Source organism: Pholcus phalangioides, unplaced genomic scaffold, assembly GCF_987345545.1.
Source record: "Pholcus phalangioides strain wild (caught in Gottingen) unplaced genomic scaffold, Ppha-v1.0 ptg000003l_1, whole genome shotgun sequence".
Classification (NCBI taxonomy): domain Eukaryota; kingdom Metazoa; phylum Arthropoda; class Arachnida; order Araneae; family Pholcidae; genus Pholcus; species Pholcus phalangioides.
The window spans coordinates 43,479,936-43,505,718 of record NW_028301596.1 but is presented as its reverse complement, the minus strand read 5'-3'; the positions used below and the strand labels follow the sequence as shown (position 1 = coordinate 43,505,718).

Below are 25,783 nucleotides of genomic sequence, written 5' to 3'. Positions count from 1 at the left end.
ACATGCGCAAGCACGTCGCACACAATACACGGTACGAGCCACGAAACTACGAGCAAAATGGCGTTAATCCACGATGCCAGTAGATCCTCTGTGAGATGAATTCCGAGTGACCAATTAGCCATCTCGTTCTTTCTTTTATGTCTTCGGAAGATTCAGGTGATTCTCCTTTCCTATCTGTTGCCCATCAACTTTAATAAAACAACATGAACTCTACCCAGCAGACACTGGCTTATAACGCCGCTTCAACTTTCTCTTCTCTCTCTCTCTGCTTCTTTAGTTTCAAAAAAAATTTTATTTTATTATTTTTAGATCTTTTCTTGTGGCAACAGCCATTACCGCCCTAAAAGCTTCCGTCGTTATCTACTGGCACAACGTGCTCTTTAGCGCGCTTTAGTTGTCCTCCTTATCTATCTCGATATTCAAGTGTTTCCCAGACTCGGGATCTAAATTATGGCCGTCGCGTTGTTTCAATGGCTTTCTCTCTTTTAAGCTCTTTTATTTTTAAAGCTGCTTGTATTATCGGATAAATTAGTACACTGTTCAAGTCTAGGCGAGCCTTTTTTTTTACCCTCCCTCTCATCCAAATTGTCTGATTCAATGGCTGAAAACAAGAGAGTTTTTACTTGGATGAAATAAAACATGGCGGAGTTATATGAGGTATAGTCACAATGAGATTGGTCAAAATGGCTGCTTTAATTCAATCTCGAGAAGCTTTAGGTTATCCCCGAACGCATTCTTCTGTTTGATTGATTAAACTGGTATGGAAACCCATTTAAAGACTTGATTAATAGACTATTCAGTAACGCGTTTATATACGCCACTTTCTTTTCCCCTTAATTGTCGTTTTTAGAAAATACTATATACGTTTTGATTATTTTCTTTGGGAAGTGAAAACGAGAGGTGAAAGTATACTTGCGCACTTTCTACTTACTACTATGATGGTGGATAGTTTGACCCCGTGTAGTGACCCATCGATTTTTTCTCGTTCTCACCTTATCATTATTTTTTTATAAGGAATTAGTGACTGATATATCTGAACAGCAGTTTTATTGTGTGTGTGGTGAACAGTAGTGTATTGTGTATTTTTGCTGTGAAATTTTTCAGAGGTATTAGATTCGTGTAAGGAGGAAAATGGTGTTATGGTGTTTAAGGAGGAAGATGTTAACTCCTTACACGAACGTTTAAATTCGTGTAAGTTCATTGGAAGTCTTCCAATGCTATGTTCTGAGAAAAACGTGAACGCATACGAATTGGCAACCCTATTAGACTTTTTGCCCATGAATTCGAAGATAGATATTGTGAATTTTCAAATCAGTCATTTCCGTATTATACTCGTATAGATCAGGGTTTGTTAACATTTTATCACTCATGAGCTTCCTTTTGAGGCATTTTTTTCCCCTTGGGGCTCCCCTGTCTCTCCCAGGGTCCTCATTCCTTCGTTATTGAATTGTTTTTTTTAGTAAGTTTATAGCGAACAAAGATTTTATAAGAATAAGGTCGATCTCCAGACACCAGAGTAGTGAGCTTCTCTCTTTGCGGGGGGGGGGGGGGATACGCAGGGCCTTTTCCGCATCATAGGCTCACAGGTAAAATGATGTTCTGTGAGCACCGTGCTTAGCTGAAGTAACGCTTTACACATTCACGTACTTACTAGCAAAACCCATAGAAACAGATCTCATCACGCTGGTTCCGATAAACTTTAGGCCCTGCGAACCACGAAAAAATGAGTCAACGTGTAATATTATGAAATTATGGAAGTAGCCAAACTTCTTACCACCATATTTCACTTAAAAGCTTTATCCTTATCCCATGTGAATTTTGTTTTACAGCTCTGTAGCCATCCTAGTCACCTACCCCATGGCTACCCAGCTAACTTGATTTCCACCAATGGGCCTTCCTAGAATATCTCTCAAAACCACAACACATATATTTTTACACAATATATTGTTATAATTTTGCTAGTCAGGCTAGTAAATATTTATCAAACCGAATAGCTTTTTTCGATATTTAAACACTCGTTATTTAGCGCGTTATTACTCTCAAAAAAGCTGTTTGTCATAAAACCGGAGCGTGAGCCTGATGGCGTTCATCGTTTTACAACGTATTTGCGTAATTTTCACTTATAAGGGGTCATTCAAGTATTACGTCAGCATCGGGGGGGGGGTAGGGAGTTTTGGATTTGCTGACTTTTGATGACAAGGGAGGAGGGTGGTTTGAAGGTTGCTTACGTCATCAACCACCCCTTTTTGAAGATATGAAATATTCTAAGCTGCTGACGAAATTTTGCTGACAAGGGAGGGGGGGGGGTCAAAAATGGCTAAAAACTGCTTACGTAATACGTGCATGGCCCCCCTAAGATACAGAATTCGATGCATTGCCACCTCGTTGGGCATTTTGTCTGTCGTGGCCTTTGTATTTGTATTTTCTGCACCCGGTTCGTATATCGAAGCAATCGTTATTCTAACACGGCATTTCTTTAACTAACTATATGGAAACTTTCGCGTGGTTGTGTTGGTTGACACGATGACGCACAGAATTCGAATATTGCGTGTTGTATATTTATAGGCACATATAGAAACTGCTGTTAATTTATTTCTCCCTACACGACGGATCCTTGGAAAAGTTTCTGCTGCTTTGCTGTACGACGTCCAAACGCACATCCTTAATCTACTTTGATTCCGTTCTCTCGTTATTTTCTATACTCCGAGACGTTATTATTGTTATTTTTTTTTGACAGGTTCCATTGTGTATATCACTAGACTGGCAACCGCACGTACTAAAAGCAACTTCCATCTTGTTGGTTGGTTGGTTGGTGTGTTTCACGTGCTGTTATAACGCTGCTAACGAGCACGTCTATGTCTGTTTTAATGCTTTGTAACGCTGTTTGGGAGAAAAAAAGAGGAGATAATATCCTCGTTCGTTTGTGCATCATTAATGAGATTTCCCCCCATCAAACGTTGTAGATTATGTCTTGGCTAATCGCACCTATCATACGTGGTTTAAATAACACGTATGGGGAATATCGAGAATAATGTTTTCCTTATATAAATAAAGAAGCATGAATTTTACATGTCCCTTATGTAAAACATACATGCTCAACTCATAGTCCGCCGGTCAAATTTGGTCCTCGGAGTGATCTGACGTGGCCCGCGCTACCACAAACCTAATTTTTTTTTTTTGTAAATTAACTAATCGGTGCCAAGTAACTCGTGGTTCAGTTCCCTTCACATTTGAGTTGCCCGTGGCGTATTTCCAAATCACTTAAAAGGTCCGCGGCACACTTATAGAGCACTTAACTCCCCCGCAGTGCATTTTCAGATCTCTAATGCCGTGGCATATTCCCAAATAATTTAAGTGACTCCATGGTGCGGTTGCACGTCACTTCATTGGCCCGCGGAACGTTCCGAGATCACTCAAGTGATCTGCTACCAGACAGATACCCACGTTAATATTCCTTACGGAACCTCTAACGTAAAAAGTGATCTGCTGCAAATTTACAGATGTGTGATTCACGGTACTGTTCCAGATCACTAAAGTGCCCCGTGGCACATTTCCAGACCGTTAAAGTAACCCGCGGGACATATCCAGATCAAACCTACGGGGTAGTGAAAAATTGAGGGGACTTACGGAGTAGTTCCCCCATCATTGAAGTGGCCTCCAGCACATTTCTAGGTAATTAAAGCGTCCCGCGGCACAGTTACAGAGCACTTAAGTGCACAGTGACACATTGAAAGGTGACCTGCGGTGCAGTTCTAGATTAGGCTGCTTTAGTAGTTAGTTGTCCAGTTCCACATCACTTAAGTGGTCTGCGGAGCACTTAAAGATCCCTTATGACTGGGGTGACCGACACACACATTCACAAATCATTTCAGTGACCCGCGACACATTAACAAATCAGACAGTGACCTGTGATGCAGTTTCACACCACTTCAGTCATCTGCGGTACATTATAGGGCGCTTCTGCAGCCCCGACACATTTACAGATAATTCTTGAATCTCGCAGGACATGTACAGATCACATAAGTAACTTGCGGTGCTGTTGCAGACCACTTAATCAAGTGGCCCACGGCACTGAAGTATTACACCAACGGTGCTCAACTTTTTTTTTTTTTTGAGAGTTCGGGCCACTTCGTCGATTCGAAAATGTGCCGCGGGCCACTTAATTAAGTAATCTGCAACAGCGGCCGCAGAGGTTACTTGAGTTGAAGATTTGTGTTCATGATTGGTCCCCTGTCGCTGCGTCAACGGATTAGTTCGCGCTGGATGTTATTGAATTGTCCATTGCGTGTCTATTCAACCTCTAGAGATAATAACGAGACATGCTCATTGGTGGAAGAACCATTCATCTTTGTCCGTCTGAATACAATACGCATCACCATGTGTTAATCTGTATTCCAGAAAGGTCTGAATGCTCAGTAAGAAAAATAACGATGAAGGGGGTGGTGGGAGAAAAAAAAAAAAAGGGCCTTGTCAAGACCCATTGCCATTCAAGAGCATAACTTGGCCGATAACTCTATGATTTAATAAGGGATGGACTGCTGCGTTTGTATATGGACGGGGAGAGGCAGGAGAAAGTACGCGTGCCAGAACTGCTGACCACCTATTAATCGGGTGGAGGAGCACCAACCGTCCAGCAGATAACAGTCGGCACGCGTTCGAGAGATTACGAGGCAGTCTCTGTGTGTGATGTGGGGGGTCCTCCACAGACAAGAAGGGGACCCTCTGCTGCTTCCACCACCACGAATGAAACCTTTGGCCGAACGTTGATGGAGAGCGGAATGGATGAATGAAGGATACGGGGCAGATAGGAGGGGTGGGGTGGGGGGGGGAGGATGATTCCTCCTACAGATATAGAGCTCGAACGGGGCATAAGATTAATGACCACGGATTAATGTTCAAGAGTATGGTAGTTCGATGGTGGCGTTGTGCGGGGTCTGTATAATATGTAAAAGGGGTCCAGGGATGATGTGTGTGTGTGTGTGAAAGTGGGGGAGTCAATGGCCACGTTTCGTTCTCGTCCAATACTTAATCCCACACCCATAGCTTTTTTTCTTCCACGGCCTGGAATATTTTTTTCCCATTTTTTTGGTCGCTTAACGCCGCTTTTCAGCAATCCTAGCGATTTTCACGGCGCTAATGGTATAGTAGGTTAATAGGTGTTACGCACGCAACACCAGAGAAGAGCACCGACGGAACATTACTTTGTTTCCCTCCCGTTTCCTTTTTTTTTGTTAACCAGTTTCCCCGTTTATATATTCTATTTCCAAATTATATATGAATCTGTGAAACTTGCATTCCCGTTTTTTAACGTATACGGGAACTAAGAAGTGGCTTATGCACGGTTGGACTGAACACAAATGCCAGCTCACACAAAAATCAAATCGTGATGCAGTGAAACCTCGCTACAACCGAAGCCGCCCTTAGGGGGTGTGCGATTGCACCGGGTCCCGCACTTACGGTAATGATAATTCCTTTTTAATGAATTCTGAATTTTTTCATCCATTCTGGAATTCTGCATTTTCATGTACAAAGAAATAATTCCGGTATTATTGCTTTCATAAATTGGGAATTTTCATGCTTTCCGGAATCATGAATTTGCATCTAGTGTTGGAATTATTTCTTCCATGTATTCTGAATTTTTGGGAGTGCTGAGATCATCTTCCCCTAATTGTCGATGTATTAATTTTGGGATGCCGAGATGCCTACTTCCCCCGATCTCCCACAGAATGCATGAAATCAGGGCGCTGAAATTATTGAGACACCTCTGGCAATGCGATTATTTTCTCTCCGGAGCCCGCGTCCAGTTAGGGCGGCCCTGGCTACACCGAAACTCGATATAACGGTGTAAATCCCACTATATTGATATTTTTTTCAAGTTTGGAATTGTCTTTTCTCTAATATATTCAACTGCTCCCTTTGGATATAATAATAACCCCTCTACAACAATATTTTTCCTGATCCGCATAGTAGCGTTATATCGAGGTTTCATTGTATTTAAACACGATCTACCCCACTGATTCTTAACACTTCATGTTGTAGAAGTGGAAAAGGGGAAAGAACTACTCCGGGATGCAAACTTTAATTGGGGATTTGCGAAACAAAAATGTGCCGTTGTAAAATCGTCGAATTTCGCAGTGGTGAGCAATGTGTGCCCTCTTCCCTCCTCACGCCCCTGGTTTTCACCATCCATATTTTAGTCACGATCAACGCTTTCAATAGAGATATATTTCCCACATTATGATATATATTTTGATAGCCCTTCTGTTTCTTTATTCAAATTTCAAGCCTCAGCTTATTTGGGATGGAGATTACCTTCTAACGCTTCATCGATGGCTGCTTGCTGTTTGTACGGAGAAAAAGCGCCTCATTTTCAGATTATTTGTTCAGCTGTTGTACATCCGTTACGTGGCAATGAGTAACGGTCTCCCTCTCTCATAAGGTCAACATTATTACTTCATCTGCTACAAGAAATCTGTTGTACGAACCGGGATCGCAGAGCGTGACGCATAATGTCGAAAATTTGCCGTGTTATGGGTCAGAACAGAAATTACACTAATATACGAGCATCTTTGTTGTGTCGAGTGTGTTTGATATATAAATCAAGCGGAATAGTAGTTTCCGAGTTGCCAAATGTGTCTGAAAAATTGTTTAATAAACAAAAAAAATGAATAAAAATATAATCGGTGTTGCTAAATGTTGCCTTGGTGTCTCCAAAACCAAACAGAATACATTGGACTTATTGCGGACTCGTCCAAAAAAAATATACAAGCATGCGTTATCAGGGGTCTGTCCAGCCAAAATTTGGGTCGGTTTTCGGGACCCTTCACAAAGTTCTGCATCTGGAAAACGGACCCTTTACAAAGTACAAATTAATAAAACCACAATTTGACATTTGAGTTGTCATAGCGGGAGGGACTCTTGTCCCCACCCACCCCAAGACGATCAAAAATTTACTTTAAACACAAAAAAAAAAAATTATTTTCCAAAAAAATTAAAGCATGGGAAGAAAATACCTCTATATATATATGTAGTTATGGTCAATTTATCTTAATTTCAATGCTATTTGAAGCCTAATAACTCGAAATTTTTGTTTAAGAAATTCATTCCCCTCCCCCTTCCACCCTCAAGCCTTTTGTGACCCCTCCAAAGGTCGATCCAGCTTACGCCCCCCCCCCCTTCCCAAATGGGATTGCCCTCCGAGAGAATATACAAAGTAAGTCTGACCACAACTGTCTGACCCTCTGTGGTGTGAACTTCACTAAGAATGCACAGGGATCATTTTTCCACATGATGACAAACTGATCAATGAACACACTATTTTTGATACTTTTTCACGCTTTGAGAAGTAGTTATTAATAAATGGAGTGGTATATATTGCTGTTGCCAGTTGGGGCGAATTACAGAGCATTGGGCTCTCGTTTTCATAATGGTTTCTCTAAATTTCAGAAATGAAAATTATCTCATTTATTTGCGTAATTTTTTCGATGTCAAGATGGTTGCTTAAAAACAATCATTTGAGTAAATTGGGGTAATTTCTTCCTATATAGTTACCTATGCAATTTTATGTAATTATTGCAAATGAGTCTGATCTTGCCTATGGTGCAAGGTGGGCCTACACCACGCGTGGTCAAGTTTTTCAGCGGAATAGTATAAATAGACACTAAATACTACACACAAAATTCACAAATTAAAAATATAATGTGAAGAATATTTCATATTTTCATGAAGAGCTCTGTAAGAGAATTTTTTGAAAGTTATATGCGAGTATTGAATATTCATGGTTTATTATGCTTTTCCGTATGTATCTCTAAATATTGTTCCATTCCTTTTTTTTTGCACTTTGTTGTATTTGTGTTTTTGTATTTCTCTTCTCTTGTCCATCTCTGTAATTAGGCAATCCTTGCCTGTTGAGATGTGAATAAATAAATGACGTAATCGTTATTCAACTCCCCCCCCCCCCTCCTCCTCGTCATCAAAAGTCAGCAAATCCGATAAGCGCCCCCCCCCTCACAATGCAGGCCTAATACTAGAATGACCCCCACCTCGAGAAAATACAAGCGATCCCTGTCAAATGCAAAAACCGAACAAAATACAATCGCCTATTGACGAGGATGTCAACCAACAGTTGCAACACAAAATCACGTAAATAATAATCGCTTTGGACATAGATCAGTCTATAACGCTTTATTATTGATTCAATACGATCAAAAACGGTTAAGAAGTTTTTGTTCGAAATTTTAGACAAGCCATAATGAACGCATGCGCATGTAGCGAATCTGCATGTCATGTGCAGCGTTGACTGTCGCATTCAAATCCTTCCATTCAGGTCTGTGTACACACACCACTCATTAAAATTCAAGCACACGTACGCACGTGGATCGAGAGCTGATGAGACTTCTTCAACGCCCTCAATGATGTCAGCTGCGTATGACGTGCGTGTGAATGGATATTTTCATTTATACATGGTCATTCCATTGTGTTGCATCTTCTTTTTTTTTGTCGTTTTTTTTTTTTTTTATATATATTTTCCTCCTGTAAATATCCATCATGAAGATGGTCATTGTGTAGTGGCGGTCATCCATAGACATTGTGAGCAAATGAGCGATGCTCGTGCCGACAGGTGAGGGTTGTCATTGGGCAACGCCGTACATACCAGGGGCTCTATTTCGAAGCACCGTAAGGGACTTTCTGGTCATATTACAGTTTCACTCATACATGACGATAGAGAACACCAGCAACATTAGTTAATATTTGAAAATATTATTACGTTTGCAATGTTCAAGTCCAAAAATTCATAGTTTTTTGTTTTTTGTCTTTTCCATTAGGGCGCCATGATGTACCCACGAAGTATAACGCATCAATGCCGGTCACCGCCGTTCAGCTGGTCAACGTCCGAGTCGCATTAAGGATCGACAACACACGGACTAAAAGAAAATAAATCTCCGAATCTTTATATATATATATTATTGTAATATATCAAGTGTGGCCATGTTTTGCCAAAGGCGAATCGTGGCATTCGAAAGGACTAGTCATTTCGCATTCGGTTTAGTCGTTGTGCTCGCTTCCTACTTCACGAGATGTAGAGGTGCCTGGCAGGATGGGATACATCCGCACATCCGGGTAGCACAGCTAGGTAAGTCGCTCATTTTCAAATACTTACTATCCTATTTAGCATGTAGTTGATCGTAAATCGGGATTTAAAACCATAACTTGTGAATGAATAATGCGCACTTTTAGTAATTGCGTAAAAGTCCGTCTGTGCACTTAAAGTGCTTTTTTTCTACTACAACGGTTTTTTTTTTCTCTCCCTACTTTAAATTTCCTATTTTTCGCGAACCCCCCCACACGAGGACTGAGGACTATCCGCATGGTCACCCATGCAGAGATACATAAGGCATTTGCGCCTCCATCAAAGTCATCCTCCTCCTTTCCATTTTATCCAATATTAGGTTCGACTCGCACTATCGTGACTCTCTCTCTCTCTCTGCTTCCTCCCTTAAAGTCCCTCTTTCTTTTTTTAAAAAAAAAAGGACCGAGGGGTCCCTTTTTTTCCTTAATGTACTAAAAAAAGAGATTTTGACGGACCCAACGGTGTTTTTTTTCCCCCTTTTCTTCTCGAATTCGTGACTGCGTTCTCTGGAAACGAGTCTCCATTGATTAATCAATCCGATACGCTCTTTGTATTTCCGTGGAAAAATAAAATTGAATTTATTGATTAATGCATTTTTTTTTTCACTTTTTCGGATGTGTATGTGTGTGTATGTGTGTGCTCCGAGGTACTGATCTGAAACGTCCCACGTATCTTGAGGCTTTCACTGAGAGATACGCATGGACGTGTACCTGATTAATACGAACATTGTTTTTTATGCTCATCCCAAAAAATAATCATTGAAGTGTTTCTGTGTTTGATTCTTGTCCGTCTGTGACTAGAACTTTGATCTATAATCGGGCTGTAATACGCTTACGTTTGAGTTCTGATTTCCACAGATGAATACTCGGGGCCGTCTTAGGGTATGGGCTCAGCCGGGCACAGCCTGGGGCAAAAGGGGCCTCACGAAAATGAGATCTGGTTGAAATTTTTCTAGAATTTGCCCGGTAGGGCCTCAGAAAAATCACTTTGCCCGAGGGCCCATGATGCTGTTAAGACGGTACTGAGTTTACTCGCATAAAACCAAAGATGTTACCAATGCTTTCGATTTACTCGGAAGCCTTCCGATTTTTCAGCCTTATTAAAATCTTTCGGTCGGGAATCTAATTCTTCCGATTTTTCGGATCTTCATAGAAAAATCCCTAAAAGTCCTCAAATTGAGCTTCGTTTGAATGAAAAATCCCTAAAGAACGTTCTTCTAGTCCTCGCAATTTCAGGCTGACCCCCGTTTTCTCAGGAAAAATATGGGTAATCAGGATTTCAAGTGAGAAAAATCGGTAATTGCCACCAAATATGATGGTTAAAGGAAGCAAAGTGGGTAATTATTGCTAAAAAAAAAAAAAGTCAGGACGGGGAAAAATGCGTCCCAGAAAAACGAAATTTATATATGGTCACCCGTTGCAATTTCAGAAACAAGTCCCCGGTTTTTCCCTTTTATTTGTTTGACGTGTTTTCTTTGATGCGGAATGTGTCATTACGGGATGAACTACAGATATAACAACCAAGCCTCGCGTCGTTAGCAAAACATGATAAATCTTACTATACGATAGGATAATACAGGATAATTCATACGTGTGTTATCATTATATCGGGGCACGACTATACTCATCACACACACTAGAATCATTTGGAATTTTTTCTGTATTTGTCGAATTCACCAATTACACTAGGGCATTATGCATAATCACAGATAAAGGCGAAAAATTTCAAGTATTTATCTACTTTACCAACGACACTTGGCTATTATGCATAATCGTCGGTGAAATTGATAATGTTTTCAGTATTTATCAAATTTCTGGTAGGGGCTGGTTTTGAAGATTCCAACTTTCAGGGAGTGTATGGCCCAAATTTGGGACTGGTTCACGTAACATTTAAAATTCATTTCCCATTCTTAACCAAGAGCTTGTTGGAACTTGGATTCACATTCTCCAAACATTACTGAATTTTTTTTTAGCTGCCATTTTCATCTTAAGATTTTCCAACGTAACGAGCACCGTGCTCCACAAAATAAACAAGTGACAATCAAAAAAAAAAATTCCAAAAGAATACTCAACACCATTCTGAGTTTACAACAGTGAGGTCGAGGCATTCCTGACGTAAACATGCCGCACATGAGTTGTTAATCGGAAGAAAAGTGCCTGGAAAAACCTCAAGAGCCACCGTTAACATTCTAAAACGCACCCCTCATTTATTCTGTAATGTTTTATATATCCTCGAATAAAGTGCATTTATGGCAGCATTCACGTACTCATATATACCTCGTACAAACAAACAAGAGGGCATCACGTTGTACAATAACGTTACACGCGCTTTCTTAAGAGGCAGACGTGTCGCGGACTCGGGTATTTATAAGCGGATCCGTATTAAATTAATGCGCACCACGTGTCTCACATCTGATGTCACATTCATTCACCTATCTCGCCCCATATATAATACAACTGGCTTTATTATTTATCTCTTCCTCTTCTTCTCACACAGGGTTGGTAGCGTCCTTAAAAAATAATAATGAAATGTGCGAGGAGATAATCTTGTTCTTTGAGACAGGATTTGGAGACAGTTGACAGTTCTATTCTAGGAATGGTAGGGGAAAAAGTCTCCAAAAAAATACTGAAGGAAAAGCACATGATGATGATACGACTCCATAAAGAAAGAGTAACTTCTTCATTATTATTATTATTATTACTATCCTTACATTTCCTGTGACGAGGGTATTTTTTGTCTGAGAGAGAGGAGTTTATTCGTATGTATGGTAAACATATGTGTGCGGAGAGCCCGAGTGAGAAATATGGAAGCATTTTATTTACTATTTGATTTTTTTTTTTTTAAATCCTGAATTTACTTATCATATCTCACCATCATTAAATTATAAATCTACTTAAATTGATTGATTTATTTATTTTCAAATTTAACAAATTTATATCGGAGATGTGTGATTTATTGTGAGAAAATGCAATATATATAATGGTAAGTGAAAAATAAGTTATAAATTAAAAAAAAAATTACATGGGATTGTTTGTTTTCTAAAATGTTATTTATTCCTAATGTCAAAATTTGAGCTTACATGACCATAATTTGACACTCAAAGAAAATAGAATAATTTTAAGTTGAGAAAATATTTAAGTGAGCAATTTATAAATTATAGAAATGTATTTAATCTCATACGAAAAAAATATACATTAATTCACCTAAGTTGTTATGTGATTTTGGATTGTTATCCTGAATAACAATTAATTAATTATGCCTGAATTGCCCTTTCAGTTTGGCGACGTTTTTCTGAATCACTCTGTATATAAAGATATAATTTAAGCAGCATATCTGTGACTTGGAAAAAAAGCATTACATATTCAATATAGTTTACATACAAACCCTGGTGTATCTGTCAGACCGGACATTGTCCGGGCTCTGTCCCATCCTTGATATTAGCCCTTTACGCGGTTGAGTTGGACCATGCTGACCATTGTGTATCTGGCATCATAGATATCAATAATGTGTTTTAAAGATTTTATATGTATAAATATATATATTCTAAACATTTTATGCGAATTCGCACAATATTGTAATCTAGTGTCGTAACTCGGATGGATAATATAATTATTTAAATGCGGAAAATATAATTTTCATTAGCGTAAAAACAATAAAAAATGTCTTTAAAGTTCAGTAAAAAAATAACTTAATTTTAAATAATGGAAAAGTCAGGCAAAAAAAAGAAATGAAAAACGAGAATGTATTTGAAAATTTTTTAAAATAATATTCAGAGCGCATGTCTGCGACTTGGAAAAACTTTTAAAATGTTCAAAAAGAATGGGAAAATCTAAACAGATATCAAAGATGGTCTTTCGCTTTTCATTTGATAAATTCATTTTCTTCCTATAAAACACAATAAAATCTCTCAGAATCCAGGGGGAATGTACGGAAAATCTCGCTTTATCGATGTGAAAAATCTAATTTTCATAAGCGTAGGAATAATCTACAGCCTTTGAAAATTTACTAGAAAAAGAATTGAATTTATTCCATGTCTCGTGAAAATATAGACTAAAAAATCAAGAGTGAATAAGAAAACCAGAAATACATTTACGCTTGAAAATTATATGATAAAGATTTATCAAATTTTATTTAAATAACGTCTGTGACTTTGGGAAAAAAGCCATTGAAGAACTCAAAACCAAATCCCAAAAAAATAATACGGTTTATAAAAATTTCTAGAAAATACAATAAAATTAGAGAGATGATTTTGTTACATTTTTTAGTAAGCAATTCATAAATTCTAAAATTAATTGGATCTTATGAGAAAGTTAGTCTAAGAATTTAGTCATAACTGAGATAATATGATTATTTCAATGCGGAGAATCTAATTTTTTCATAAGCATAAAAATAATTAACCATTTTTTAAGACTAAATTTATTCCTAAATTACGTAAAAATCAGACTAAAAAATTAAAGTAAATGAAAAACGAAAGTATATATGGGGAAAAAACATTACATGTCTGTGACTTGAAAAAAAACAAACATTAAAATATTCAAAAACAAGTTCTAAAAAAAAAAAAAATTATAGTTTATATACAAACCTTTGTTTATCCGGCACCATATGAATAAAAATGTATGGGGAAAAAATCCAAACAGATATCAAAGATGTTTTATCGCTTTTCCTTTGATAAACACCTTTTCTTCCTTAGAAAATACAATAAAATTACAGAATCAAGGGATGTGTGTACGGAAAAATCTCGCTTATCTAAACATTTCCCTCATCCTTTGTTTCCTTTCACAAATAATAAGAAAAAATGGTATGCATATACATACACATACACCCACGTGCATGGCGACTACAGTAATCGTCCCGGTAGTTTTCCAGACCAAAAGTTAATTTTAACATTAACTTCGCAAGCTCCTTACACCCTCCCTGACGCAAGAGTTTGATTTACGGAGCACATTACCATATTCGCTAACCATAACGCCGGGGGGAAATTATGGCCGTGAGTTGAGCGTAATTTACTCTGGAAAAGGATAGGGAGTTTTATACGTACGCCGTAAGAGCTGGCAGCCACTGAAAACAGCAAGGCAGTAGAGGTAGGTAGGTACGTTAAAGGCAAGAATGCGTAATTTTCTGGAGGTGCCTAAAACGCTGTAGATATCTGATTAGTATATTCCAAGAGAGAGAGAGAGAGAGAGATACGCCAAAGCAATAAAGTTTCTCCTCTTTAAACTTTTCCAGGAATTAAACTCTGGAGAAAGAGAGAGAGAGAGGGAGTGTGAGTTTCCTTCATATCGTACTATCTTCTCTAAACCCACACAATATACTAAAAGGTATTATTTATAATAATAATGATAATCAGGCATTTCTCGTGGCTCTTTTAGGCTGTTTAATTAAGTAAATAGCCTTATTTTTGCGTAAATGGTATTTTAATCACGATTTTTAGGATTTTAAGAAAAGCTTCATGAATGCATGTTGAGTATCATTATTTTTTTGCTCCTTGGAACTGAGGTTTTAACAATCGATATTTTATATTAAAATATTCTTAGAGGAATATTGATTTTTTTATAGCTGATATTGAATTTACAATTTTTAAATCGAACTCAATTCCCATGGTGAAATTTCATTCTGAAAAAAAATTGAATTAATTCAATAAAAATTTGCATGCAATCTTATGTTCTTGTGCATTGTAATTTATGCTAATAAATATTAGAACTGAAAGAATAAATTCTGTATATAGGTTATAATTACCGAAATATTATTAATTATTTCCTGAATGTTTCAAAAAAATCATATCCCATATGATTTTTTTTGATGGGATGGATTCTTATAAATTCTTTTATTGTTGGTAAACGTCAAAGAAATAACTTTAGAAGCTTTTCAAAATCTTAAAAGGCATCTTTGGATTGTGTAAATATTGTAAGTGTTTCGATCCAACTTTATTCTAATGTGCTATATTGTATTTTAGTTAATTTTCAACTTGTTGAATGGAAATTTTAATACAATACTAGACTCTAAAAATACTATTAAAAAATCACAATTGCTGTAAATAATACCTTTCATATTTACTTTTTTTTTTCAAATATAAATACAAATCCAACGCCACAACAGGCAAAATGCACGACGAGGTAATTGAGAAAAAGATGCTCATACAGTAATTTTATATAATAATAGAAAACACTATTTTATAAATAATAGAATATTTTTGATATCCTTTAATGTTAAGAACGAATATAGAAATAACTTGTTGAAAGACTGTAAAAGATATTTATAGATTAAGTTTTTCCATCAAAATTTCACTTCAAAGATGAAATTATCTTTCAAGTTTGAACTAATTGGATAAAATTTTATACAATTTTAGACCACTACAGATTGTGATCCATAAAATGTTTTGATTTAAAAGAGCCATAGTTACCATGAAAGATTACTTAACTTCTTAACGTACAAGCTTTTGGCAACAAATTTGGATGATCTCGATTTAACGTACCATCGATAAAATTATCAACCTTGTTTGTACATTAGAGAAAAATAAAATAAATAGTAGAGAGGGGAAAACAGTATAGTAGATAAGAGAGAGAAAGATGACAGTAGAGATTTCTTTTGAACACTTATATGCATATAGTAGAAAGATACTTCGTATATGGGGGAAAAATCATTAACAGGAGTGTAGAAAGAACGGTGGGAAAAAATTTCGTTCACAGAGCTGCAACGAAGCTTCGGGATTATGAGGAGAGGGGCAGAAAAACACGAAGAACTGGATCGAATTTCTTGCTCTAGCGTTTGGACGAAATATTTCGTCCGTGATCTCGGAAAGTATCTAGCAATATCTTTGTAAGAATTATTGAGATTTTTTAAATGCATGACATTTGAAAATTTTAAATGAATATGTAATTCAAATTGAATTCTTACTATGTAAATGATTTAATTAGGCAAAAACTTTCTTACAATCTTCGATTTTTATGCATCATAAACAGGGTTTGCAAAAAACCCATGTTTTTCAGGGTTTTTGCGTTTTTTTTTGGGTTTCTGGGCATACTAGAGCTCGAGGAAATCCAGTTAATATTCTGTAGCCTACATAAACATAATAGACTTAATACTATATGGCAATTATTTATGTGATCATCATATCAGTGGTGGATTAATATTGAAAATTCTGGGGTGGGGGGCGAAATAGTTTTGCATCTTATTATGATGAATGGTTTACAGAATGGGTTTTTTCAAGGGGTTTTCTCTCCATCCCCCGTAATCTAAATTGCATAGATTAATGTATTTCTCTTTAGATAGAGTACGCCAATGAATAACTCCAAAAAAGCATAATGTCTGCAAGTAAGTGCAGTTTTACGGTGGAATTTTCGGTGGGCTTCTTCGGGTTTGGGAAACTCAGATAAACCTTAATCATAATCGATAAGAAATTTGAGACCACAAAAAAAGTTATTAATAAGTTTTTCTTAATGGCATACAGGATTCAATTCTCTTAAATTCTTCGATATTGAAGGGTAAAATCTCATCGTAAATATAATTCATAGAGTCTTTAAGAACTTCGAAAATATTTGAGACGTATTTTTTAAGTCTGTCATTTTTTCCTTTGCGTGAACGAAGCTTAAGATAAGGAAAAAATGTATTATGTAGTATAAGGTCAGGTATCTTAATAAATATTCTAGGAGAGCGTGAAAAATTTGTCTCATTCAGAGCACGGACATTGGAATTCTTTGTTGGCGGATGAGTTGTTCCATCTCGACTTCTATTTCGGGATTCCTTCATCCTCTTTGGGATCCTTTTTTTGCTGTAGTTTGACGCGCCAAAAATTCTTTTTCTTCTCAATTCTCTTCTTACAAAAAAAAAAAAACCTTATCTGTCTCCGTCTCCACTTGGAATTTCCACACGTGTGTCATTTCCTGTAAAATTTCCTCTTTACGGTGCTTTTTCCGGTTAAAAACACATTTTTTCATATTGTTCATGTTTAAAAAAATATTCGAAAAAATTTCATGAGATTAAATAACGAAAATATAGTCTTGGAAATTCCGAAAAATTATATGTATGTTGAGAATAAAAAATTATGTTTACGAGTAAATAAGAAATTTTTTCAATATTTTTATGAGTTATCCAATTTTTTCCCGATAACCTTAATTTTCGGTTGATTTTTCCGATGGAAGTTTATTTAAATTACTTTATAATTTTATTAATTCATTCTAGTTTATTGATTATGTTGTAATTATGTTTAAATTTTGATTTATTTCATTCCGATTTTTATACTATTTAAAAAATATTTTAAGTCTAATTTATTTGTTATAATTTACTAAAAAAAATATTTTATTAATTAAATTTCACTTGTTTTATATTTATTTAAAACAAAATTTATTTTTTACTGATTTTTCCAATAAAAATTTATTTTATTTATTTTAGGTTGTTTGATTTCCATTTAACAATTTTAAACTATTTAAAAATTATTTTATTTATTATGGATTGATTATTTAATTTTCATTCATTTAACTATTTTAATACTATTTAAAAATTAATTTATATTTTTGTTTTATAATTTTGATTTACTTGTTTTAATAATATTTGAAATTTTATTTTACTTAATTAAATTGCATTTATTAAAAATTAATTTGAAACATTATTTACAGCTGATCTTTCCGATGATAATTTATATCAAAACTATCGAAAGTTTATTTTCAGCTGGACGTATATGAACGAATTAATAATTTATACATTTTTTATATATATATATATATATTACATCGAATTTTCTAATGAAATTTCTTTTCTGAAACAAAATTTCCAAAATTTCTCCGAATTATTCGACGCATGCGCCGAAATCATTCGGGCAATTAACTTATTGCCTTAAGAACTTGGCTCCGCTTCAAACCACACCATTTTTCTTTTCCTTATTCTTCTGAACAGTTCCGATGAATGAATAAATAAAAAGAAAATCTATTAATTAAAAAAAATTATAATTAAAAGTGCAAATGCGTTTTCGCTATGCAAATAGGATTGCCCCGGGCAACTACGTAGAAAAATGGTCGGGGAATAAAAAAAATTGGAATAATTCAAGTAAAAATAAGATCCTGGGGGGAAAAAAAAATGGAATTTTTAGTTTTTTTTCCCTTTGAAGAAGAGAAGAAACAACAACAACACAAAACGTTCCCCTAAACAAAAGGCGTGTAAAAGAGCGCTAATGTGAAACGAAGCATCCTACCATATGCAAATTAATACGGAACTCTTCCGTCGTGGAAGAAATCCCCGAAGAGATAAAATGGATTATAAGTTTCGAGGGTTTCCATTGGGAAACCGTGTGTTTGTTCCGCCATTGGGGGAAGATAGACGAGAGGGGGGCTAAGGGTTAGGAGGGGGGAAACTTAAATTGAAGGCATTTAATTAATTGCTTGGGTTGCCTCGTTCGCCCTGAGACAGATCTGCTAAATTTAAGCGTCGCGACCCCTCATACCCCGAGACATATACTATACTCCCAACAATTCCCTCCACATTTCCTGTTCCCTTTTCTTCCGTTTTCACTGGTATCCGGTTCATTAAATATAAGCAATGGCTGGGATTTCAAGTAAAAAAAAAAATAGAAAAATTACCCCAAAAAAAAAAAAAAATTGGTTATAAAGGAAATTGTCATTTTTGTTCAATTAATGAAACAAGGTGTAGTTCATTGAAATTTTTTTTTCCCCTTTTCCCCCCGTCCCGTTTTTCCCCTACAATTAATTAATTGTTTGGTGCTGCTATACAATGAATTATACTGTACGTTGCGGTTTGTTCGAAAACTATGTTGATAAATTAATTTGGGGTATAGTGTATTGTTCTGAGATTATTCTTTTTTTTTTTTTTTGTCGTACTGTCTGTTTGAATGAATGATTAATTATAGGATTATAGTGAAAAACTTTTGATAATTAATTAATCTTCACCTTGATTTAGATAATTTTAGAGTTAATTTATTTTAATTGTTCATTTGTAAAAGAAAATGTGCTCACTTTTTTTTTAAATTTCGATTATTTATCAATTTCTTCGGCTTATATTTTAGATAATTTTATAATTTAAAATATATAAAAATGAAGTATTATTGAAATAAGTGAATAATAATAATGAAGTGAAATTAAAATAAATAAATAATTCTTTTTATTCGACAAAACTCGCAAAATTTCCCACAAACGCTGAAATTTGCAAATTTTTGCAAATTTTTACCACGAAGTACCATCACCGATTCATATGATACAGACACACACCAGTGCCAAGTTATTAACATAACTCGGATAATTTCATAGTCAAAATATTTTTCAGAAACTTTTGCCTAAAAAGCAGAACAAAATTGAGAAATATTTTCAAATATTGAATTTAAAAATAATTTTTGTTTTGCAATTTTTATTTATTTTTTACTTATTAATGTTAGTAATTAATGATTTCTAATTCGTTTTTATAATTATCCTGCATTCCATCAAAATCATGAACTTAAAAAAAAATTTTTTTTCGAATATTAATAATTTTTAAACATCAGTTTATGATTTCTATGGATTTTTAGAATACAAGATAATAACAATGATGGGAAATTTAGGAATTTGACACTATCAGAAAAAACAAGAACATTCTTGAAATATGATAAAATTGATTACATGTTCAATATTTTATGTTATTTTCAAATTAAAAATGAATGAGAAAATTTTCTTTGGCCATTAATTTTATTTCCTATCGAATATTGAGAAATATGCTCTAAAATATTACTTAGAAAGACGTAGAAACTTCTCGAACTTAAAACTGGAAAGAATTTTTAAGCATTATTTTCTTACTCTTATATGAACTCCAATATGTTTCCAACAATTATTTATTGATAAATTTCATTTCGTTCATTTTCTCAATTTCGCTAAATAACAGAATTTCATTTTAACGAGCTCTACTTTGTAATTGTTGAAAAATTTCTCTATTGTTTCGTTTTCCTTTCGAAAACCTCAAGGAATTCCGAAATCCACTGGTTTCGAATATCACGTGTTTCGATCGAAGCCCTAATGAATATTTATACGAGGGATTGTTCATTAGTTTAAAACCCTTTTAGAAAATTGACGGGGAATATTTTCCCCAGATTTCTAGGAAAATATTTCCGAATGTTATTCGATCTTTGTTTCCTACGTTTGTTAGTTTAAATCTTGATGCGGTAGTTTAAGTAAATTTTAAAGGATGTTATCATAAGTTCCCGAAAGTCAACACTGGATAATTTAAAAGTCTTTACGTTCCCTGGTTATTCAATGGCGGTTTTCGAAAATTGCTAGTACAATTTTCCTCTCAATAATCGTTGTTCCCCATTATTAAGAGAATTCCATGATTTTATAAATTGTTTGTTGAAATAATATCTAATATTTAAGAAGAGATTATATGGTGGGAACGGGAAGTGTTTTCTTCATACTGTTTTAGTTTGCTCAATTTCATTGAATTTAAAAACTGATATGTGAAAAATTAGTTTCTGGTTTATGTGTACATTGTTACAATGTCAAGGGGAAGATATCCCAGCATTGTTTGATGAAGGGAATGGATACAATCCGTTCTATTTTTAGTGGTTATTTTCCCGCGATTCTGTTGATGATGCTGTTTGCTAAGGATTCATTTTTTAACTAATACATTGTTAAACTGAAGTATTCATTCATTTCCTGTGGATTAATTTCATTTATGAATTTTTGGGGGAAATGATTTATAAGAAAAGAGAGCACTGTTGAGAATATCTGTCTAATCCACGTCGCTACCAAGAAAAATCGATCTCATTAAAATCATTGTTAAAATTGATAATTATTGATAGAATTTTATAATTTTTCTCTCCTCGAAGGCATTGTTGAAATTCATTATTTAATTTGGTTTTCATCAATAGCATTGTTTGGATTCATTGAAATTCACACCATTGCTTATATCCATTCACATTCACACCATTGTTTGGATTCATTCACATTCACACCATTGTTTGGATTCATTCTTGAATTTGGTTCTCATCAACGGCACTTTTTCGACTCATTCTCATCAACAGCACTGTTTGGATTCATTCACATTAATAGCATTGTAGGTGATAATTTTTGTAGTACTTATTAAACTTGCTAACGACGCTTGGGTACTATGCATAATTGCCGGTAAAAGTGAGAAATTTATCAAACTCACAAAAATGCTCGGTGATTATGCATAATACCGGATTTATCACATTTACCGTAACATATACGTTATTTGGACCACGGAAAAGAGATAACGGCGTTAAAAAAAGCTATACTTTTTCGTCTAGTAGCCAAAATTGAATTACTTTTCTTATATTTCACCTTTCTTTTCCCCATATGATCCATGTATCCCATATACCAAGTTTCATCAAAATACCTCTATCAGAATGAGCACTACATACGTCTCATCGGTGTCGGTTTATTTATAACCACCCCGTATAATAAAAATTCACTGATATAATCTTTCAAGTCATCAATCAAAATTTTTAGCCAAATGTATTTCTATTATAATTCACATAATGCCATTCCATTTCAATTCTATATCTATAATTATAAAGAAAGATTAATTTCCGTTTCTGCAGCATCCGATAATTTTTTTTTTTGCCAAATATTTCCAGCGCTTCAATGGAAATTTCAAGAAAAGCAATAAAATTCCGTAACTTCAAATAGAGAGAGACAGAGAGCACGAGCCGAATCTCCAATCTCTAAATTTCCTGGACGAAATTCACGAAATAGCGAGAGAAACTGTAGGTCAGAGATAAATGGATGTCCTTGCCTTCTACTATGGCCTCTATGTTCAACTCTCTCTCTCTCACACACTCTCTGCTCTTTCTGGTATTGATTCAAAATTGAATTTCTCGGCTTATTAAATTTGCATATCGCTGATTTGTCACCGTTGGCTCTCGGATCGTTAATCGTCGTTATCGATTTATATGTTGTGCTGAATTCTCTCTCTTCGCCTTCCTCTGGAAATCCTTGTTTAATTGTAACGGGGGTAGAGAAAATGTCAGCTTTTATTCATGGATTAATTCCATTATTTTTTTTTTAACGCTAAATTTAGCTTCCGTGAAATTTGAGATTAGTTTCTGGAACTTAAATAATTTTTTTTTTTGTTGTTGCTCCTGATAATTAGTTCAATACCGATGTGATAGAAGATGAAAGCATTTGTAAATTAATGATATAGAATTTATTATAAATATTCTAGTATTTGTGTGCTCTAAAACCTTAGTGTTCGGAGGTTTGAGTGAATCTTGAGATTTATAATTATGTGAATTTTGATTCAGATATTTCCCAACTTATACGTCTTATTTAAAGCAAGACAAGCTCATGACTATGTATGGATGATAGACTGAATAGTTGTTTCCAACATGCTTAGGCTGCTGCGTTCACGTAGGCCCTCACTGCCGTCATGCTCGTAGATTTAGATTTGCCGAACAAATCATGTTTCATCTCTGACACTTCCGGAGACAGCGTCGAAGCCATGTCATCCTTAACTTTTTGCGGTCCTTATATCGAGTTCACATAGGTCTGCATCAGGACAGAATGATTACTTCAATTTAAAACGGCCACTTACGACGATAAGAAGGCTCCTGTGAATTCGGCTTCTCATCAGGACTCATAAGCTACACAAAACAACTTTCGGCCTTCCTTATTGCGGAGGACGAGCTACGAAAAACAACAATGCTATTCTAATTCTTTACCCCAAAGAGCCAAGAATAGAGGGGGATGGGGGGTGTCTGCATGTGAGAAGAAAATGTATGAATCTCTCAGCCAATTAGCCTAAAAACCGATAATAGTCGGAGCTAAGGCGCCTATGTAAACGGGCGGACTCATATTGCTGTCACCCTTCGGTTATCGTTCGGGCAAGTCAACCTGTGATGTCAAGGAGCTCTAGTCGAAGACACCTCGCTAGTCACCGACTCCTCTGGGACGTCTTCGTATACTATGATTTGTCATCTAGTCTACATTACTCTGGAACTAGGCAAGTCACAAGAGTGCAAGCAAGCCCAAGCAGGAGTAGCGGAGACTTGGATCATACTATTCATTAAAGCCTTTTTCGGCTGTTTTCAATTGGAAATACTCGTTGATAGAAATTGCGATTAGAATGATTTGTCTAATGCCTTCACCTTTTGTGTTACATGGATCCTCTATGCTAATAACATAAAATCTACCGCTGCCCCCCCCCCTGAAATCCCTCCAAGGACCCCTGTTAATAACCTGTGGTCTAATTATACGAACCTGGAACAATATTGGGGTAGAAAGGAAGAAGCTCGGTTATAATACCGGTTAAAGTCAGCATTTCTCTAACTTTCAGAATCCTTGAAATAATATTCATGTTTCAGAGAACTCTTGAAACAAAAACTAGATTTATTCCCCAATACTAGTCATAACGATTTCAACAGGCGATGTTTTCGGAGCCTAGGGAGTCCACAAAACCCTGGAAGAAGACTTGAAACTGTTATTAAAATTGAACTGTGAAATTTGAAATTTGTTTATACCACCTTTATTCATATTGGGATGGTGTTGACACCGAAGAATGTTGAGATTATAACTGTGATACATTGAAATAACTGTCTTGGTGTATCTATCTGCCACACATTCAAAGACTTTTAATGGAACAAACGTGTATTCCCTTACTCTTAACACCAATTAACACCATCAACGATAACCGATGATTCTGATATCCAAACCTTCAAGTTCGAGAGATTAAGAGAAAAGTAGACAGAGAGAGAGAGAGAGACAGAGCGATCCTTTAAATGCCCCAGAGCTTTTAGCATGTCAGTCCATGGTAACCCGAGTGTTTACACAGTTCCCCTCACATCAGCTGAACCTCCTCTGTACAACCTCATGGACGCATTATACAAACTTGCGTTGTTCTGTCCCACGCGAGAAACGCAGAAGTGGTGGTGGTGGTGGTGCTTCTGCTCCCAAATCCCCAAACCGTGAACGAACGAATCCTTCTCTTTTGCTAACGCGGTTATGACAAGAACTTTTAGAAAGGGGGGAGGGGGGAGAAACCCGGAGTAATTCTATTAAACTTTTCCCAACCTGGGTTCTCTGATTAATGACGGTGTTAGTGCAGATGTCATAATCCTGTTACTACTTACTCCGAAGCCCTGTCCCCACGAACGAACTCGCCTTTTCCGACCAACCATCCACAGCGTACGGACGTGCCCACGAACTTATATACAGCACAAGTCGCTTTTGCTTTTTACTGTTTTCCGGTTGCGTCACCAACAAACCGGGCAAAACCGGATAAAATACAAGATATGTTGTGTGAGCGTGTGGTATTATTATTATTATGCGAGCGACGGGGTTGTTGCAGTTGGCGTTTGGCGCGCAAGGGAGAATTTCCGAGATAAATCCTTGGTTTAGAGATATCGGAGGAGATTTAATTCCTTTTCTTCATTTATTTCGGGTCCCTTCTGCCTCCCCGGTCTGGGAGTTGAGGGGGGGGGGGAGGTTAAACACGCGCAGATTACGGCAAGACCCATTAAAGTTCATTTAATGAGTGGTAAGTAAGTCAACGCTGACACGTTCCATTGCTGTTGGTGGTTCGAAATTGAGCTTTCGTTGTTCTAAAGCGGTTTCCATCAACTGGAATCAAATGAATTTTAGAATTTTTTACACTAGAGGTACCTGTACTTATTAGGCCTAATATTTTTTTCGAAAAAAGTTAAGATTAATTAACTAACCGTGTCAATAGTGTGACAGCCACATAACAGTTCAAGACACACTCTCGAATGCCTTATAGGAAGCTGTTGCGTAGAGAATAGCATTTTCTAATCTTTTCACCTTAGAATTTTGGCATTTCTTGGAAGTATACGCAATACCCGTACGTATGTCTAAGGATCCGCGAGTGTGAGATTTCGTGTGGCAGTGATTCTTAACCTGATTACCAAGGGTGCCTAAGAGGTATTTCGGAGGGGGGGGGGCTCCGCGTGGAAGAGAAAACATTATTGTTTCTACATATTGATGTGCCGCATACTATTCTTCAAAGGAAGTGGTCTTAATCCTTTTGGCACAAAGGGTCCGTGGAATAAAATGGGTGAAGAGCCCCTGTTTACGGGGGGGGGGGGATAATTAAGCAAGTCCCCGACACATTTCTAGGGATATATATATATATAAGCCATCTACACATTCCAAAAGAGTCACGCGTCTTCTACGCACGGGTCTCCTCGTACGAATACAGTAAACCCTCTCTTTTGCAGACGCCAGCGAGAAAAAAAAAATTGTCCGTAAAAGGGAGGTGACCGTAAATCAGTGGTTTCAAATGCATAATTTTATTATGCAAGGAGAAATTGTTTTTTGACCGTAAAAGATGGGTGACGGCATCTGAGGGGATGTCCGTTAAGAGGGGTTTTACTGTACATAGGAGTCGGCAAGTCTTTCTTATACATTTCAAGAGGATACGCATGTTTCGAATGCCTCTTATGCATATCTAGGTGGTTCCTCTAAGGCTTTGCGGCCACACTTGACATGATTATCCTTTGAACACACGGAACTGGGGAAGGGGGGGGGCGGCAACTGCCCCGGGCGGAAAAATTTAGGGGAGGTGGTTCTAGGCGGGAACAAAGAATACTGTTACAAAATTATCGAATTTTGAAGTTGGAGGGACGGCAAAAATTTTAGTTACGGCGCCCTGAGTTATGCATTGTAAAATACACAAGTAAAGAAAAAGCATTGTCGTGCTTTACCAAAC

The 25,783-nt window shown here is 36.2% G+C and overlaps 1 protein-coding gene across 8 annotated transcripts in view; it reads left to right on the top strand.

The window, feature by feature from the left end:
* Positions 1–25,783, top strand: part of LOC149088641 (semaphorin-1A-like) — a 312,700-nt gene that overhangs the window by 150,783 nt on the left and 136,134 nt on the right. For all 8 annotated transcript variants that reach the window (XM_089248408.1, XM_089248439.1, XM_089248431.1 and 5 more), the window contains one exon: positions 8,826–9,133. In XM_089248408.1, coding sequence (XP_089104534.1) covers positions 8,989–9,133 — 145 coding nt within the window. In that variant the 5' untranslated portion in view covers positions 8,826–8,988. The remainder of the gene's footprint in view (positions 1–8,825; positions 9,134–25,783) is intronic.